Genomic DNA, 18,699 nt, shown 5'->3' with positions numbered 1-18,699 from the left:
AATAAATGTGAGATCGAATCTGGTTGCTCTCATTTTATCACCTTCACCGATTCGCTCGAGCGAACGGCTATCCAGATTATTTGAATATCATTTTCCGCAAATGTCCGGCTAGCCAACCGAAGATGATGTCCATAAACACATGTTTGATGATCGTAAATATCTGGAACAGAACTCACCCTGGAGGTAATACGACGAACTCAATATCCATCTGACCCAAAACAAGACACAGTATAGTAAGATCTGTTCGTAATGTGTTACAAGAATATTAAGGTTGATATATATTAACTTAGACTAACTATTTAATTTGATTTGATTTCAATGATTTTTTTTTTTTTTAAGAGAAATTTGCAGAAAGCTGATAAAGATATAAAAAATAATTGTTTCTAACTGTAACGTAAAGTCCGATTATCTCGACTACGTGTATAATTAACGTTCGAATAAACGAAGATTAAGCTAAAAATTTGATAACGATAATCATCCTAAAAGAAAAAAAAAGAAGAGATATAAAAAAGAATATCAAGATCACTTTGAAAACTTTCTACGGATATCGCGGTTGTGGTATCTTCTCCCTTTCTCTATCTTGAACAAAACAAATACGATAGTGGAAAGAGATACGAACGGTAGATATCTTGACACTTTCCAACTTCAACCGCAGATATGACGGTAGTTGAACTTGGCGATCTGTGCACATCTTATGCTAACGACGAGTACCATTAATACTTTTCTTGTTTTCTTCGCTCGGTATATTTCTCGTAGGGTGCGTTCTCTCGCATAAAATATAAAGTACACGTCGTTAATGGTTGGTATCGAAGAGTAAGGTTGTGTTCTCCGTCGCCATGCAACTTTACCATAATTTTCGTCTATCTAGTTTTATGCCAACGAATAATATTTCTTAAGAGAATGTAGAAATAGTTCTGATAAGGGGACCCAACGTAACCGGTAATCGTTGTTTGCTATTATGCTGATCTCCGTGGGAGTAAACAGTGTGCTAAATAATACGTATGTCTCTCTCGACAACGAGACAATGCTCGAGTATCTTCCTCCTTCCTGAGTTAAGACGGTACATTACGTTGGCCTGTGATGTGCTTACATAAGATTAACTCAATACCTCCATTCTTTTCTCATAGAATTTTATTTAAAATGTTGATCGATAATAAGAAATATTCAATGTGTATTATTATTTTGTATGGATCGAGTCATTTCCGATATTTTCTTAGTCATCTTTCTTTTGAATTCACATCTTTTTTCTAGAAAATTCTACCTTGGCAAAAGCAAACAAAAATCAAAAATAAATAATAAAATAAAAAGAAAAAAAAAAACAAAAATTCAAAAAATTCCTTCGAGTCAACTACTTCATTTCTCGAGTTGGCCATTGATCGTGGAAATGATTTTCACGGACTTTCCAGGAACCGTTGAACGTCGTAGAAGGACGGTAATCCTCTTTGGAAAAGAAAACGAAGCCGTGCGTTGATGGTAGCCATCGTAGACCGCAGGAAATTGAAGTCATTAATGCTGGAGCTGGAGACGAGTAACGCCCATTGGTCGAGGGTACTCTTCTTTTCCTTTTCTTCTTGCTCTTGCTCTTGCTCTTTGCGTATGCTCGATGAATGCTTGCTTTCTACGTTAGCTCGAGGCCCGAAATACTTTTCGCTTGAATCTCTACCGGAAGATGTTATCATTTTTCCGATCTTCTTATTTTTCTCCTTTTTCAGATCCTTTTCTTCTCTTCCTTTCTCTTTCTCTCTCTCTCTCTCTCTCTCTCTTTCTCTCTTTTTTTCTCTCTCTCTCACTCTTTCTCTCTTCTCTCTCTCTCTCTCTCTCTCTCTTTCTCTTTCTCTCTCTCTTTCTCTCTCTCATCCTCTGTTTTTTCCTTTCCCTTATATTCTCTAGTACTTGCTCGAGGATGCACCATAAAACGATAATCGTCATTAACTCATTAGGATAGGTAAAATTAGTACCCTCTGAAAGCCGACATCTGTCCGCCCGTGCGTACACCGAACGCACGCCGCTTTTCATGAAGGTTTCTAACGGAAGACGTCATTTTCGTTAAGCGGACACTTTGTACCCAGAGGCGATCGGTAACCGTTTTACTATCCTAACGGAGAGTACACCAACATAGTAGCGGCGTAGCATTCGCGCTTCGCTTCGTTAATCTTCAACTAAATTAAGCAGAACGATCTACGTTGCTTCGCCTTTCGGCCGTTACACCTTTACCATCAACCTAGATCGTTTTAAACTAAATGAGGAATTAGTAGTCATTCGAGGTAATTTCTTCTAATTTTACTACCGGCCGATTACTAAAGTAACTGACTAGTTGTTTCAAGTATATGTTATATTTTTTTCTCCATCGAAAGTATGAATTCCCTCTTCGTTGGTATATACATACATCCTAACCCCGATTAGACCGATTTGTTAAATTTATTTAACTGCGATATAGATATATTGAAATGGTCGACACAGATTTGTAAATGTATATAAGTACCTAAGCAATATATTTGATACACATTCTAGATTAGTATGTCATAAATATAAAATAAATATATGTCTTTAATTATATAGAAAAATAGTTTATAAAATATATGCAGGAGATATGTATATATATATATATATATATATATATATATATATATATATATATATATATATCATTAAGAAAAAGGCATATACTATAGCTATATCATCATATATGAAATACATTTACATCATACTTTGTTTATGGACTTTCTAACAACGAGCGAATCTGCGGGAAAGATAATTTCTAATACGTTACCACGAAAGCGAGACGCCTCGAGGCTCAACTCCCATCTTCTAATTTTTCTCTACTTTATAACACACCCTTCATAGCTTTTTTAATGAACGATCGAACCACTAATGCGACGGCATCGGTTTCTAATTTTCTCTTAAACGATAAGTATACCATTTCTTTGATTTCATCTTTTTTCTTTTTTTCATCTCATAGAGATTGTTGAAAGCAGGTCATCGGGCGAAAGAATTTATACATATCAAAAGGAAACGATCGTCATTACTATTTAAACAATAAGAACGCGTAGGTCTTATTGTTAATATTATCTATCCCACGCGATTACTCTCACGTGCGGAATCGCACATATATAACTTTATTATCAATATATATTTAAATGATAATATTCTCATGCAGGTGTTAATTGCTATTATCCTTTATGATGATCATTTACCGTTACGATTCCGAAGGAATAACATACCGATTATATTCTTTTTAGACGAACATTATTGACCGTTCCATATTCAACGAAATTAACGGACGTGACATTGCAAGGGATAAACCGTGTGGCGAATAAATTTCCTTGAAATGTTTATAATTCTTCTACATAATTTAAATCGTCGTCAATAAATCAGGTATGTCCTAGATATGATTTTATAATTTCTAATATAATTTATCGAAGAAAGAAAAATTAATCCGAGTAAAAATATAAAGTATGTAAGCAAGATTAATGCTCGCATAGTAGCGGAGAAGGTTATCCTTAAAAATTACAAAATTATATCCTCAGATAAATCAAGCGAAACGGTCGATCGTGTTCTGAAACTAAACGTTTATGTCAGTACTATTTTAGAAGGCAAACAAGATCGTAACTTTGAAAATAGTATTGACAAAATTGTTCAGTGAATATTATGCCTGATTCTATCCTATTAAAATGGATTTCATTGTACGTATATGATAGTACCTAACAATAATCTTTTGATTTATGCCTTTTGAGAGTAATTTAACGATTAGTTCAAATGTAATCTTTGTTCACTGTTTAATTATTCTTTAGAATATTTGAACAATGACAAGTATCAATAGTAAAGATTACTAACTAATAGATGATGGTTTCATAAAAGCGAACATCAAAAACGTAAAAAATATCTTGAAACGGCTCTCGGTCCATTGTGAGAGATCGTGTGTGCCGTTATGAATCTCTAGTTATAAAACGAGTCCTCCGGTAGACCCGGGCACCGCTCTCCGAGCGAAGCGCATAACTGTATCCTTTCACGGAGAGTACGCGTACGTCGGGAGTACGAGGGAAGAGTAGGGCTTTCAGTAAAAAAAAGGAAAAAAGAAAGACAAAGAAAACCAAAAAGAAAAATAAACATCAGAAGGGTTTGAGAAGTAGGCGAAATAAATGATGTCACGGGACGATATTTTTGATGTAAGAGACAACACTTTTACCAGAAAATTGTCATGTGTTCTTTTTATGAAAAGTGAAATTAAGTTCGGAGATTTCGAATATTAGAAGGCATGCTCATCAAAAACAAATAAAAGTGAACATTTTTATTATTTTCAATTACTATAATAATAAAATATACGTATAATAGTCTGTTAAAATTTGTTATCATCACGGTATATTCCTATCTTTATATCTGAATAATTTTGTCTTATTATTATTTATCAAGAGGATCAACGAATAGAGATTCCACGATGAAAGCTTGCCGATAAGAATAGAATCAACGCGAGGATTTTTTTTTTCTCTCGAGGGAAAGACACAATCGACTTTCGCATCGGTTGCGACAGTTCCGCGTTGATATTCGGTGTCGTACGATTCACGTACAAAGCGCGATATCATTGAAAGGATCTACTCGTACCATTGCTTGCATAACGTAGATCTTCCATAGATCGTAGTAGTAAAAGGTGAGAAACTATTCCCTCCTTCTTGAGGTTGGAAGAAGCCTTAACCGTAAGAGGAAGCAATAACAATTCGACTTTGTTTCCGCAGATCATCGACGAGCCGAAACGACAGCATTGCTCCTTGCCTTTGTTCTTTCAAATAGATTCTTCTTGAAAATTTGTGATGTATGGTAAACGCGAAAAGTCATTGTCCTTTGAATACACTGTGAACGAGCCTTTAGAAAATCCATCCGCATGGAATGTCGAGTCGCAGCGTGTAACGGCTATGGAATGCGCTAGTGGAAGTTCGATGCGCGTTCCCTACTCATGGTGTATGTACGTACGTACGCACTTGCGCAAGCGAACGCTCGCACATACAAAACACACATATGCCACCGCGGAAAATTCTTTATTCGTCGTAGGAATTTTCGATCGTCCTTCGTATGTACTTTCAGCATTTATCCTTGGTGGATATACTTCGATACATTAACGATTTTCATAGAAATGGCGGGAAAAGTTAAGATCATATACGATATGCCCGATTATTCCTCTTAAATAAATGGAATAAAAAAAGATCAAGAAGACGATGATAGAGTCGTTAGAAATGTTTGTAAAGATCTTAGGTGATCTACAGAAAAAGAAAAGAACACCATAACACCATTCTCGACTGCGTGAAACGCACGAAAAGGCTTTCGCCTTGAAGCTGGCGATCTCGAATGCGAGATGAGTCTGGCGGCATTGCAACACGTGTTTAACACCCACGTGATACGCTTACGGGCGTCGTCGCGGCGGCATCAACGACCAGGAGGTGGTCCCTTCATGATTTATCGATCCGATCGATCCTCGAGCATGATGTCGTGCCGCGATCCAGATTGCGAGACTCTCGAAACTCCGACCATTCGTGTTCCGGCCAAGGCTCGTTCTTCTTCCTACGTTTCTAGAGGCTGATTCATATTCGAATGTAAGAAACTTAAATATTAGCTATAAGATTAGAATAAAAGAATCTGTAGTTTGAATCGTAAACGATAAAGCTCTTCTTCGGTGGAAAATAAATTATTCGACGAAATAAAATCTTTTCCTTAGACATAAGCTTCCTTTTGAAACGTTATTCGAAAAGCAATGGGAAGAAGGTAGCTCGGCGTTGTTCGCGCTAAAAATATAACATCCAACGATAACTTTAAGTGCGTGTAGTAAAAGCTCAAGAAGAGGACACCGTAATCCATGAATGTTGCGCGACGAAACCGCAAGCATAAAATTGGCAATAAAGTTTACGAAGAGACATGTATACAGAGATACATATGTACATACATACATATATATATATATATATATATATACATATATATATATATATATAAATATATAAATATATAAATATATATATATATACATACATATATACATATTTATATATATACAACATGCATACATTTATGGTGAACAAGAGAGTTTCTTTTTCTAAAAATATCATATCCAGTCGCTCGTTTTGAATCGCTTTCGGCGCAACGAAAGAAAGAAATAACGGATGGTGGTCCGTGCGATATATCGAACTTTTGTAATCTTAAAATACAATCAATGGGCGTTACAAGAGACGGAACAAAGTTAATAGCCCAAGGCAATGTGTGATCTCGATTTACGATCGTTATGTAATTAATCAAGTTCGAACTTCAGTCATGGTATTTCTTTCAATTTTCGTTTCTCACTAAATTACTTACCAGACGAAACGACCGTGAACTCTTCTAATGATTTATCATTGAATTCTAGAAAGTAGCTTGGACTACTTACCCACTAATGTAATTAAAACTCCTTTCTTGGAGATAGCTATTATTGCTGTTAGACCGATAATTAAATAATAAAAAGAAACTTATTCTCGATTGTAAAAGAAGGTGTGAATTTAAAGACTCGTCAAATTAATTTTACCTTTTACCAATTTATATACTTCTAAACCCATTCACACTCACGATAAATGATCAGGTAAATAAACAGAAATCGAAGGAACAGTTTGAGTTGAAATAATTCGATCTTTTAAACGATCTCTTTCTTTCTCATATTTCAGAAGAGAGAATTACGAACGTGAAGTCACGATCTTGAAGTAAAACAAAGGGTCAAACAAGGTTGCGTCTGGCAACCCTTTGAGGATGAATCGAGTTAGAGAGAAACGAATCGTTATCTCGTTGTGCTCACGATCGTTCGCGAGTCGATTTAATGGACCGTTCGCGGGCCGTTCACTCTGGTTACCGCAAAACGATCGTCTGCTTCTCTATCCTTTCTGTGGTGAGAAATCGCGAGGACGTTTCCGCGATGGAAGGCGCCCGATAAATACACACATTCCTACAAAACTCAAGAATAAATATCTATTCGAGATGTGTAGTAACACAGATCTCGTCGTCTCGCGGAAGCCCAATTAAAGCGTTATTTATTGTTTCGCGCCCTTTATCGAACGTTTCTCGAAAAATAAGAAGATTCGAATCGTGGCTTTAAAGATCCCGCAATAGAGATTGCCATCTGTTTTTCTTCATTTCATCGTACATCTTCTCTTTTGAAGATAACTCTTAGTCGTTCGAACTTTTTATTGATTTAATCGTCTAAGTGAAAATTTTATTATTTTACGTTTATGCCGTTAATGATTTAAAAATTTCATGTGACGTGGTTTCTTATTTAGAGTTGTCATTTCTTTAAGCATAATGAAATCACGTACAATGAAAATCTATATGAAATTCTCGTACTCGTATCGACGAATTATATCGAAAACAAGTAGGTACGTTTCATCGACGGACATTTCTCGAATTCTAAACTATACGATTCGATTTTATTTCCAACGAATGATAGGTGTAAAGGGCATTAACCGTGAACAACTCCGTGTATGATCGTGCGTTGATTTTAACAAGAGAATTCATTTATAAATTCAAACGTGATCGTAACGGTGAATGGAATCGAAAAGAAGTATCTCCGTTAAGAGAAGGGAAAAGGATAGAAAGAGAAATGTAAAAGTACACCTTGGTAATTGGCCGTTCATAATTAACGAGAATGATAATGACGAGACGATGGGCGATGATGATAATAATGACGACTAGAGTAATATTATTCCGCATTATATTCGCTCGAGAAAGCACGATGCGCGCGGATGAACGGTGTTCTTCTCTCACAGATTTCAAAGTCGATCGACTGTCTCGAACTTTGCGCACGATTTTACACCGCTTATTTTGCGTCAAACCAATTGGATTTATTTCTGTTCTCACGAGTCTATTTCTATTTCAAATATATCCGACTTATTTGTTTGGAATTTATTCACATAGAACAAAAGTACATATACATATACGATATATTAAATATCATATGCTCGTATATAAACAATAATCATTTAATTTTTCTTTTGTATATACAATTGATCCAACTATCGTTCAAATGGGAAATAACAAATGAAAACTTTATAATAATTTCAATTATTTAGCTGGACGTTTCTCGGGCATCGTGTTCTGTCAATTTTACGAAATCAATTCCAACGATCTATTATTCGTCGCGTAGAAAATTCTCGGGCGGATCCGGATGCAATTTGTCGACTCATATAGGGCGGATTACTTTCATATTTACTTTCCAACAAGAGAATTCAGTATAGCGTCGGAGTGAAATTTCGCTACTCTCACGCGTCGAATGAAATTGTCACGTACTCAATGTCCGCTTGGAAAACGAGAAAAGTATTTGGTCTTGGTACATACATACGTATAATGTCACATTCTGCATAAAAATACATGACATTTCTCGATTCCTTCCTTCTCGATTAGGAAGGTACTATGCTAACGGTAAGTCGATCGTCGGATAAGCAGAGCACTCGTCCATCACGAACAACAACGATAATTGGACATTCGAGGAAATTGGTAATTACAAAAAAAAGTTCGACGAGACGGCAATGCATCTGTCTTTAAATTGATAGCAATTGAAAGACTTTCGACTTTATTGCTTCGACATTAATCGTCTGATTGGACGTTGAAGAGTATCGTGCCATACGTAGAATACAAATGTCGCGATAAAATCGTTTATGTCGGCGTTATCGCTTGTAATTGTTCTCGTTGCTTTGCTTTTCGAATCGGAATTGTTTTTAATCTCATTAACTATGTATAACGAGATATTTACATCGGTAATAATAAGTAATGATACCACGATCTAACCGAGGGTTATAGCAAATGGAATATAAATGATGAAATTATTTAAAGCGCTCACATGTTATAGGGAATTCGATCGTTACGTTTGTTACAACGATCATTTGTCGAGGTACGATATAAATGATTTCGATACGACCGATGAACCTTTGAGGACATTCATCATCGAGCCATTCTAGCGTTCCATCGTTCGACTTATCAGAGACGTAATTAATGTTCGTTCATTAAGCGACCTATGGTAATTTGCATTTGCCCGATCTTTCGATCGCAATGCTCTGTGTAACGCGTTAATGAATCGTAAGATTCTCATAAGTGATCATGTAATAAAGTTTTTTTTTAAACTGCTGGAACTTTCGTACCGCTACTTACTCGATTTCCGGATTTCGTTAATTTATCTCATAAAATAAGGTTGCAAGCGTGATAAACCAGTTTGAAAGTTTACAAAAAAAAAATGAAGAAAGAAATTAGTACAAGCTCGTATGAAACACGAAGAAAATAAAGAATTAATATTGAAACATTTATGTATAAGTGTCGCATCAACTAGACAATAATTAATATGGATCAACATTATTCTCATTATCTTAAAGATGGCGAATGTAAAGTTAAGAATCGGCTGAAGCGCAATTATATCTAGATGTAATAAAAGTCATTAGAAGCGATCAGAAACGACCCCATACAGAGCAGAAACTCTACCAATTAATTAAACGGCGCTATTAATAGAAGCTATCTTGGTCGTACACGCGTTATAATGCATTCGTACTATATAAAAGTTAGTGTAAAGAAAGATAGATGTTTTATAAAGGGAACTAACCGGTTGACTCATCGTTCTTGCAACCTAATTTTTATATATATATACATATATATATATATATGTACATATATATATATATACATATATATATATATATATGTACATATATATATATATATGTACATATATATATATATATACATATATATATATATATGTACATATATATATATATATATATCCATACATATATATAATCTAGTTTTTAATTATTCGTAATATTAACTGGGCAATTATTATTCGTTAATTAAGTGCGACATGATGATTTGCATCCTTGCATTCTACGTGGTCCATTTGATTTTTATAAGAGATGGCAATGCAAAAGAGAAAGAGAAAGAGAAAAAAATAGAGATAGAGAAAAAGATATAGAGAGTGAGTTGTTATTTTCTTTTCTCTCTTGCTCCGCTTTGAAGCAACGTCTCGCATCTTAATCTTCCTATACCGTGAGCAAGGATTCGCTCTTAATCGATCTCTTAGCTACTTCTAGTAGAAAGAGTCGTGATACGGTACAACTAACAGCGAAACAGTTTATTAGAATAAAAAAACATTAAATTGTACAGAACATTTCTTTTGTGTACAATAGAAATTGGTAGCGAGTAATACAAAGTAGTATCTAACGAGTCTCATTTCAGAATCAGTAAGAAGTTTCGCGGGTAAACATGTTTTAAGGAAAGGATTATACTTTCTGATAAAGTCGGAAACAGTTAGAACTTACTGTTAATGTAGAAAGGATTCAGCATGTGAAAGGATTATAATGTTTATTGTATCGAACACAGGATTCGGTTTAATTGACCCTCGTTCTAGGTTCGTTGCAGTCGAAGACTCGTATGTACGTATGTATATATGTACGTTCGTAAGAAAAAAATGAACTGATTTGGAAAATCAAGTCCACATGATTTTCTTATTTGGCGATAGTAGTTTCTAAGGAACTTCATTTTTTGTTTCTTTTTCTTCTCTTTAATGAACGATCCAAAGTGAGGATATTTTTGAAGAGTACATCGAACCGATCAAAGTCTAACTGGTTCCTTAGCACTTGCCAGTTTAAAATTCTTCAAAAATGCCGTTAAATTTTTTAGTTTACCGTTATGAATAGGATCGTTATCGTTGAAATATAGAATATTTATATCAGATAATAGCTTCGTTAACGAATCATTTTACATATACGTTATATTATGATACATTTATATTCCACAGATAATATATCTTTCGAAATAAAATTCATACGACTAAAATGGAAATAAAGTCTAAAAGAAATTGTCACTAAAAACTATTTCCATCTCGAGAAGACGAAGAAGGTAAAACAATGTTGGCGTGGATGACAAGGGTCTCTTCTATCCTGTCAACTTTTTTTTGTTACGCTCTCACGTCACTGGATTTCTAGGATCAAGAAGAATGCTTTCTTCAAGAGTGAACGTTGATGATGATTATAATAATAAAAAAAAAAAAAAAAAAAAAAAAAAAAAAAAAAAAAAAAATAATAATAATAATAATAATAATAATCATAACAAGAGCAACAACAATAATAATAATAATAATAGTAATAATGAAGAGGCGATGATGTGCTAGAAATAGGCTACGTGACTTCATGTTAAAGAGCTAAGGCATTTCTGTAATCGTCGATAATTGGCGCGTAAGTAACGACCGATGGCTTTTTTTGTTGACTTTTACACGCGAGAAAACAAATGCGCGCGCTCCTTCGCTAGCGCATGCGTTCACGACTAAACAAGCATGTGCACTATTTACGATTCATTGTACGTCGATGAAACGACGGTTTGTCTCGTTAAGTCTATTCTATCATTGAAAATGAAAAAGATGAAAAGAGAAAAATTCATTACTGGTTACTTCGAAAGAAAGAAAATCCATGAATGCCATTTCCTTAAAGGAAACACGTCGAAGAAGTTTTAATCGCGCAGGTCCCTCGAGAAAATTCTGTCGAACGTAAGAGATAGACGCGCGTACTACCCGCAGCATTGTTACGTTTTTTCCCAAACGAACAAAGATCAGAATCAAGAAAACGACTCTTACAGTTCATAGCGATAATTTCTTTATAATACACGTATTCTTAATTTGCAAACAGTATTAATCACAATAATTTTATCGAATACTAACGGTAAGATTTTAATCTACATTTATTAAATTAATCATTCATGAGACAACAGAGCTAAGAACTTGTTTTTATCATATTCACCTACGTATCGCTAATGCAATTTCTCACCCGTTCCGTACTATTGCTATACATGTTAAAGCAAATTTTATAATATGAATTGTTTAAAATAGTAAAAGAGAGAGAGAGAGAGAGAGAGAGAGAGAGAGAAAGAGAAGGAGAGAAAAAGAAAGAGAAAGAGAGATAGAGAGAGAAAGAGAAGGAGAGAGAAAGAGAAGGAGAGAGAAAGAAAGAGAAGGAGAGAGAGAGAGAGAGAGAGAGAGAGAGAGACATCCTTATAATAGATTTAAAATAGAAAATGAATCATCATATGTCTCGTCGTCCCACAACTTTACCTGGATATCTTTTGGACGATGACACCAACAGGTCTAATTTCTCCGGAGACGGAGCATGTCGTGGTGGATGACATAAAAGAAGCCAAAGAGAGAGAATTTTCACATGAAAAGTTTGCCTCGTTTCATGACTCCGAATTCGACCGATCGATCGATCATCGAATTTAACTCTAAGTAGTCACACGACGTCTCCGACCAAAAACGTCTCTTGCGATCGACCGTTCTTCGAGACGGTCGGAGGTTTACTGACACCGGCGCTTCCACCTGCTTGTAACGCCAGCCAAGTTTACCCGAGTTTATCCCCCGATGCGTTACACGCGCGCGCAAGTGAAGTGCTGACTACGAGAGAAGGGACACAAAATGTAAGAGCATTATACATAGTCGATAATCAACCGTTTTCTTGTCATCCTTATCCCCTCTATTCTTCTCTCTCTCTCTCTCTTTCTCTCTCTTTCTCTCTCTTTTACTCTTGTATTAAGATGAATATAAAATAGATGTATATAGGATATACATCTGATGATACTTGGATGCTGGACCGACCTTCTCATGACGCAGCGAATGTTCATAGAGATCATTATCCTTGATAATCCACGTTCAGTTAAGAAGACAGCAATATCATTTTTTTTTCTTATATATCATGCATAATGCTTACACCCCTTTCTTCACTATCTACTTTCTTTAACATTAGGAAATGAAAATCAATAAAGTATGCTTATGATAGACTTAAGGAAATTTCTGCTTTTGTATTTATGATTAAATAAGCTAATTTACATTCTATAATATAAAAAAAATAACACTTATTGTTAGATATGGTCAATATTTTTCACAGGTATTATTATATAGTTATTATATATAGTTCATATAAATTTGAAAAGCATTTTGTATTTCTGGAAAGTAATATAAAATTATAAAAAATCGTTTTTTGTTTTTTTTTTTAAATATTTTGAAACCGTTTAAAAACAATTAGATAATACATTTTATGGATATAATTTTGATGTAAACAAGATAATAATCACCGACAATTTCCACTCGATTAAACAATGTTCTACTACTACCAACAATATTTCCATTGATCAATAAAAATAAAAATTTTACTATTGCTGACAATTATTTATTGAATTGCCGTTTATTATTATCAATTTTTATAAAATTAACATTTTTACTCAATTATTAAAGCAGTAATATAAATAGTTAACGGTGTACTTGATCAGTAAAAAATTTGCTGTTCGTCCAACTATATTAGTAATTACAATAGAAATCTACTATTACTGACTATTACTCTTCCAGTGAAGAAGAGAACTACTATTACCGACAAATACTCTTTCAATAAAGAAGAAAACTACTATTACTGATCGGAAAGGAATCTACTATTACCGATGTATAATAAAAGACGGTAAAAGTTTGTTATTATCAACCGAGTAAAAATGTCATTAAAAGAAGGATCTACTATTAGCAACAACAGGTATGTAAGCTGATAAAATAGGAATCTACTATTACTTAACGAGCATATAGATCGGTAAGTTGGGGATCTACTGTTACCAATAGTGCTAATAGTTCGCGAGATAGGAATCTAATATTCTTAAAGATTTAATCAGTCGGCTAAATAGTATTCTACTATTATCGGCCATTTTCAAAATCAGTCGTTATAACAGGAATTTACGATTATAGAAAATTTTTTAATTCTTTATAAATTGTGCAGAAATACCTGAAAAATATCATATTATATTAATGCTTATTTATTTTATTTAATGTTTCCATTATTATAGAATTATATATAAGAATTATATATAAGTCCTTTTTAAGTAAATTAACATTAGTATCTACACAATTTTGATTATGTTCCTATAACTCTCTATTTTGCTTTTATTATCTATTAATGACGATGTTGTATTTATTTAAATGATTTTAATTTGAATATAAGGAAATTGTTAGAAGTGGTAAAATGTATGATATTTTTTCGATATTATCGATAAGCTACAATGTCGTATTAAATTATATTAAGATCTTGTAAATTCGAACAATATATGCTTACTACATATATATAAAATCTGTATCGTTTACCAATTATATTAATATGTAAACAACTTACCGATTGTATCTCAACCAGTATATAATAATAATTTTTCTTACTTTATCTTGGCCGATATGTAGCACAACATTCTTATCAACTAAGTTAAAACTAAGCAAATATTGAATCGAAGAAATCTTACCTGTCGAATCCAAGGCTGTCCTGTCGGTAAGCACAATCGTTGCAGCCGCTGCATCTTGACGACAGTTCTGTTTCTCGATCGATATCATCGCAATGACTTTGAGTCTTTCGATGATCAGCAACCATAGACCAAGTACGATGAATGAGATATAATAAATAGAGCGGTTTATTGCGTCGACAAGGTTGCGATCTTGAATTTCCCATTATATTTAAACTTATTTGATACCTCGTTCAATAACTTTTTTTATCTTCCCTCAAGGAATCATGTAATAAACGGTATCATATATTTCGTTCGTTGAATCCGCACATTTGTAATTTCAATTTTAATTGAATAAAAAACTATATCATTCTCTTTACACATAACATACTACACCATGGAAGATTTTACTATTCTACTAACACGACAGCATGACTCGATCACTGGAGGTCGTGGGATCTTGGGATTACAGAATAGTATGACTGCAATAGCACTGACCTTGAAACGTGCTCTTTTGTTTGGTATACGTAACACTTTCCAATGTAATCACGTAGCAATCATTCACATTTTTTTAATGCTTGTAGCACCGATCATTTAATATAACTGTACTTTTATATTCAATTTTCTTTTTTTCGAAACACATAATCTATATTTTAGCACGTTATGTATATTATTAAAGAAACAACACATGTTTTTACAAAACAAATTTTCTTGGAAGAAAAAAGAATTATTATGTATATGTGTATGTGTTTATATGTATGTGTGTGTGTGACAACGTTCGTTCACACGTTTTCCTCATGTCCTTTTCGACGAGGTTATTGTAATTCTTGTCTTACATTGTTTCTCTCCTGCAATAGTGTTTACACTTGCGTAATTACAGGTCGAGGCAACGACTCGAAAGTAGCATTTACGGAACGGCGAGTGCTGCACTTCCTCAAGCAGCGAAAGGACTAAAGTCGCGCTTTTATGAACCGAGTTTATTAAGATATTGCGCATAGGACGTCCATAAATTATTCTCACGATTCGTACGTGGGAACGTTATACGTTCATATAATTTCATAGTTTCATCGTGAGGCCCATTCGCGAACACTCCCCAAAGCCATACGACTTTCTTGCTCATCATTATTCACAAAGAAAGGAATCATGATAATATCAAGGTTCTTCTGGTTTCCAATTTTGCAAAAAAATTTCAAAAAGATCAAATATCGAATCTTTCTTTAACCAATCAATGTTTCGTAATCAATTTATCTTATCGTAATTGAAATTAGAATTTCTCGGGGAATGTACGACTCGTCCATGGAATTTCTCGGCTTTCACGGCGAGGCACTTCCTACGTATTCCACTCTCTAATTCAAGCCCATCCTACAGGTTTACGAAGACATAAAGTATCGTGCGATCCGTCTTGTCGTTCGTCCGTGAAAACGAGCAAAAATCGAATCAACGTTTCCTGTAATTTAATTTTACATATCAGGATGCACCGTAATTTTCTTTTATAAAACGCACGTTTTCTTTTCCAACTTATTTCGAAAGTTTCCAATGCCTTTTCCGCGATTACGGTATTTTCTTTCCTAAGATGACAAACACCCACACTTTTATTTCTTGTTCGATAAACGTCTTTCTGTAGAACCGGTGGCAACATACATTCAATTTTCTTCCTTTCTCCGCCGTCGTGAACGAATTTACACGTCGTTATTATACACTTTAGAAAAAATCTCCGTTAATGTCGTTAGACGCGAAAATATGTCTTCGTTCTCTTCGTTGTCGTTTTCGTCGTCTTCGTCGTCGTCTAACAAACGGATTCCCATACTTTGTGCAGCAAGTATGACGACGCTCGCTTCTTTCAAGCGGTCCTACATCCTGTCGCGCGCGCGTCAGACACAACGCGAGGTAATCTTCGTCTACTTCTTCTTCTTTTTTTACTTCTTCTTCTTATTTTTCTCCTTCTTATTATCTTTCTTTAACCATAGATTCTCGTGCTTACTTTACGTAAGTTACTACTTGTACGCTATAGTTCATTTTGAATAGCCTACATCCTAACACTATATAATATACATATCGATATATGTTATTTATCTTCCTCTACTCCTTTTTATTTTTCTACTTTCACGTTATGACCATCGGAGAATGGAAAATGGAATAGTTAAAATCGTTAAGGATATACTTAGATTACCGAGCGCGATCATTAATCTTTCTCAGCGATCAATCGGAAATACATTGAACGGAAATGAAAATAATGAGCTTAAAACATGCCGGTAATTTCGATCATTATTTCGTGCTCGAGTCGCCTACTCGTAAATATATATTTATTAATATAATAAAGATCGTTATTATGAGAACTCCAAGGTTGATTAGCGTATTTGTATTATTAAAAGATAATTCCTAAATGGATTAGAAATGGATCGGCTTTCTCGATGGAATGACAATCAAAATAGAGGACAATAACCTTGATGTTAGACAATCGACAAACGAAATTAAAGACACGGTTAGCAGAGAAATTGCCTCACATTATGTTGCGGTGGCTGCATAGGCCGCGAAACCACATCGAACGTTGTAGCCGTGAAAATAATAAATTATTCCTTCCAGGAAAGCCCACTGATCTACTGACACGCGAAAAATTCTTCAAACCGTTATATATTACGCATCAAGAACGTTTGTAAGAGTTGCTAAAGTTATTTTTCCAGAAACTTATCAAATTGGATAAAAATAATACCGACGATACAGCAATATGTTCTAATTTGTTAAACGTCCAACGAAAATGATAAATAAATATAAGATGAACGTATAAAATATCAATTGCCAATATTAATAAACACGAGATATGAATTAAAACTGTAGTTTCAAATTAATATATTATAATAATAATTGACGATAATTACAACTTGATAACTCAACGAGAAATGTTTACGTTTACATAGGCTATGATTTTTTCGACTACACTACGCTTTCTCACGGTTAATGACTTACGCTAACAACTACATAAACGTAGAAGAAAGCTTTGAAAAAGACACTTTAATTCGATGTTAACATCTATATGATTTCTAAGAAGCTGCAAGCTAATATAAATCTACTTGATTATAGATTAATCACTTTTTATACTAACTCCTTTTATAGCATCGCAATAAATCCCAAGACATTCATAAAAAGAAAAGAAAAAAAAAAAAAAAAAAGAAAAAGTAAAAAGTAGTAATTACAAGAAATCGTAAAACTTTATTATAAGGTAATTTTAACGAGGGCCTCATTAATTCCATCGATGAAGCGTCATACCGACCGGTGAATATGCTTTCTTCCCACGTAAGACGAATGGTTAGGCAAATCCTTGAGGTAAACCAGAAGCCGATCCACTTCGCACGTTCTCACTCTCGCGAGAATTAACTCGCTTATCTTCTCGCTCGAAAATTGTTGGTAAAAAAAAAAAAAATAAAAAAATAAAAAATTGAAAAATTTTTACTTATTAAAAAAATTTTTAACGATATATCAACATCAAAATGAAGCAATAACAAAAATAAAAACACGAACAGTTAATCTCTAAATATTATCTTTGTCACACCTCACGAGAATCTCGTATAATAAATGTTGAAAGGTAAACATCTTTGATATCTCTTTTTCTCTCTCTCTCTCTTTTTCTCCCTCTCTCTTTCTTTCTTACTGACAATTCATCCTTTATCCCGTCTCATTCTCTAAGAAGGCACTTGGCTCGATCGCGGAGCCGGTATTTTCTCGCCTCGAAAGGACAGATCTTTGAAGAGTCTCTAGAGATCAGATTTGACCTTTTGAGCCCGTCGAAAAGTCACGCGAAAGAGGAGTAGCTCTCTTCGAATAGGAGAGGCTCTCTTGAGGCATTCACCGTGCGAGTTTCAAGAGCCGACTGTCGAGCCGCAAATGCCCGAAGGTGCACGTGCACACACCGTTGCCTCTCGTCGTCGCCTTCTCTCTTTCTTTCTCTTTCTGCTCTTTGCTTCTCTCTTATTCGCCAAAGCCGCGGAGAATGCTTTTTCTTCATCTTCTTCATCTTCTTCTCCTTCTTCTCCTCCTTCTTCTTCTTCTTCATCTTTTTCTCCTTCTTCTCCTTCTTCATATTCTTCTCCTTCTCCTTCTTCTTCATCTTCTTCTCCTCCTTCATCTTCTTCATCTTCTTCATCTTCTTCATCTTCTTCTCCTTCTTCTCTTTCTTCTTCTTCTTCTTCATCTTCTTCTCCTTCTTCTTCTTCTTCTTCTTCTTCTCCTTCATCTTCTTCTTCTTCTTCTTCTTCTTCTTCTTCTTCTTCTTCTTCTTCTTCTTCTTCTTCTTCTTCTTCTTTTTCTTTTAACCGGTCGTCGCTCGTCGTTCACCACCTTTCAAACAACAGCGAAAAGAGCTAAACTCTCGATTCGAATCAAGATCTTAACCTTACGATTTTGTGTTTTATTGACGATCCGTGCGTGAACCAG

At 34.5% G+C, this 18,699-nt stretch overlaps 1 protein-coding gene across 5 annotated transcripts in view; it reads right to left on the bottom strand.

Annotated features, from left to right (window-relative positions):
- Positions 1–18,373, bottom strand: part of LOC124951571 — a 41,830-nt gene extending 23,457 nt beyond the window's left edge. For 3 of the 5 annotated variants that reach the window (XM_047500151.1, XM_047500152.1, XM_047500155.1), the window contains exon 1: positions 14,296–18,373. In XM_047500151.1, the coding sequence (XP_047356107.1) occupies positions 14,296–14,498 (203 nt within the window). In that variant the 5' untranslated portion in view covers positions 14,499–18,373. Of the gene's footprint in view, positions 1–1,399; positions 1,423–12,088; positions 12,409–14,295 lie in introns of those variants that run through there. The other 2 variants (XM_047500153.1, XM_047500154.1) reach the window with 2 other exon arrangements.
- Positions 18,374–18,699: the final 326 nt, after the last annotated feature.

Source organism: Vespa velutina, chromosome 9 (genome assembly GCF_912470025.1).
Source record: "Vespa velutina chromosome 9, iVesVel2.1, whole genome shotgun sequence".
Taxonomy (NCBI): Eukaryota; Metazoa; Arthropoda; class Insecta; order Hymenoptera; family Vespidae; genus Vespa; species Vespa velutina.
The sequence above is the reverse complement of the archived record's forward strand: the minus strand, read 5'-3'. Positions and strand labels throughout refer to the sequence as shown.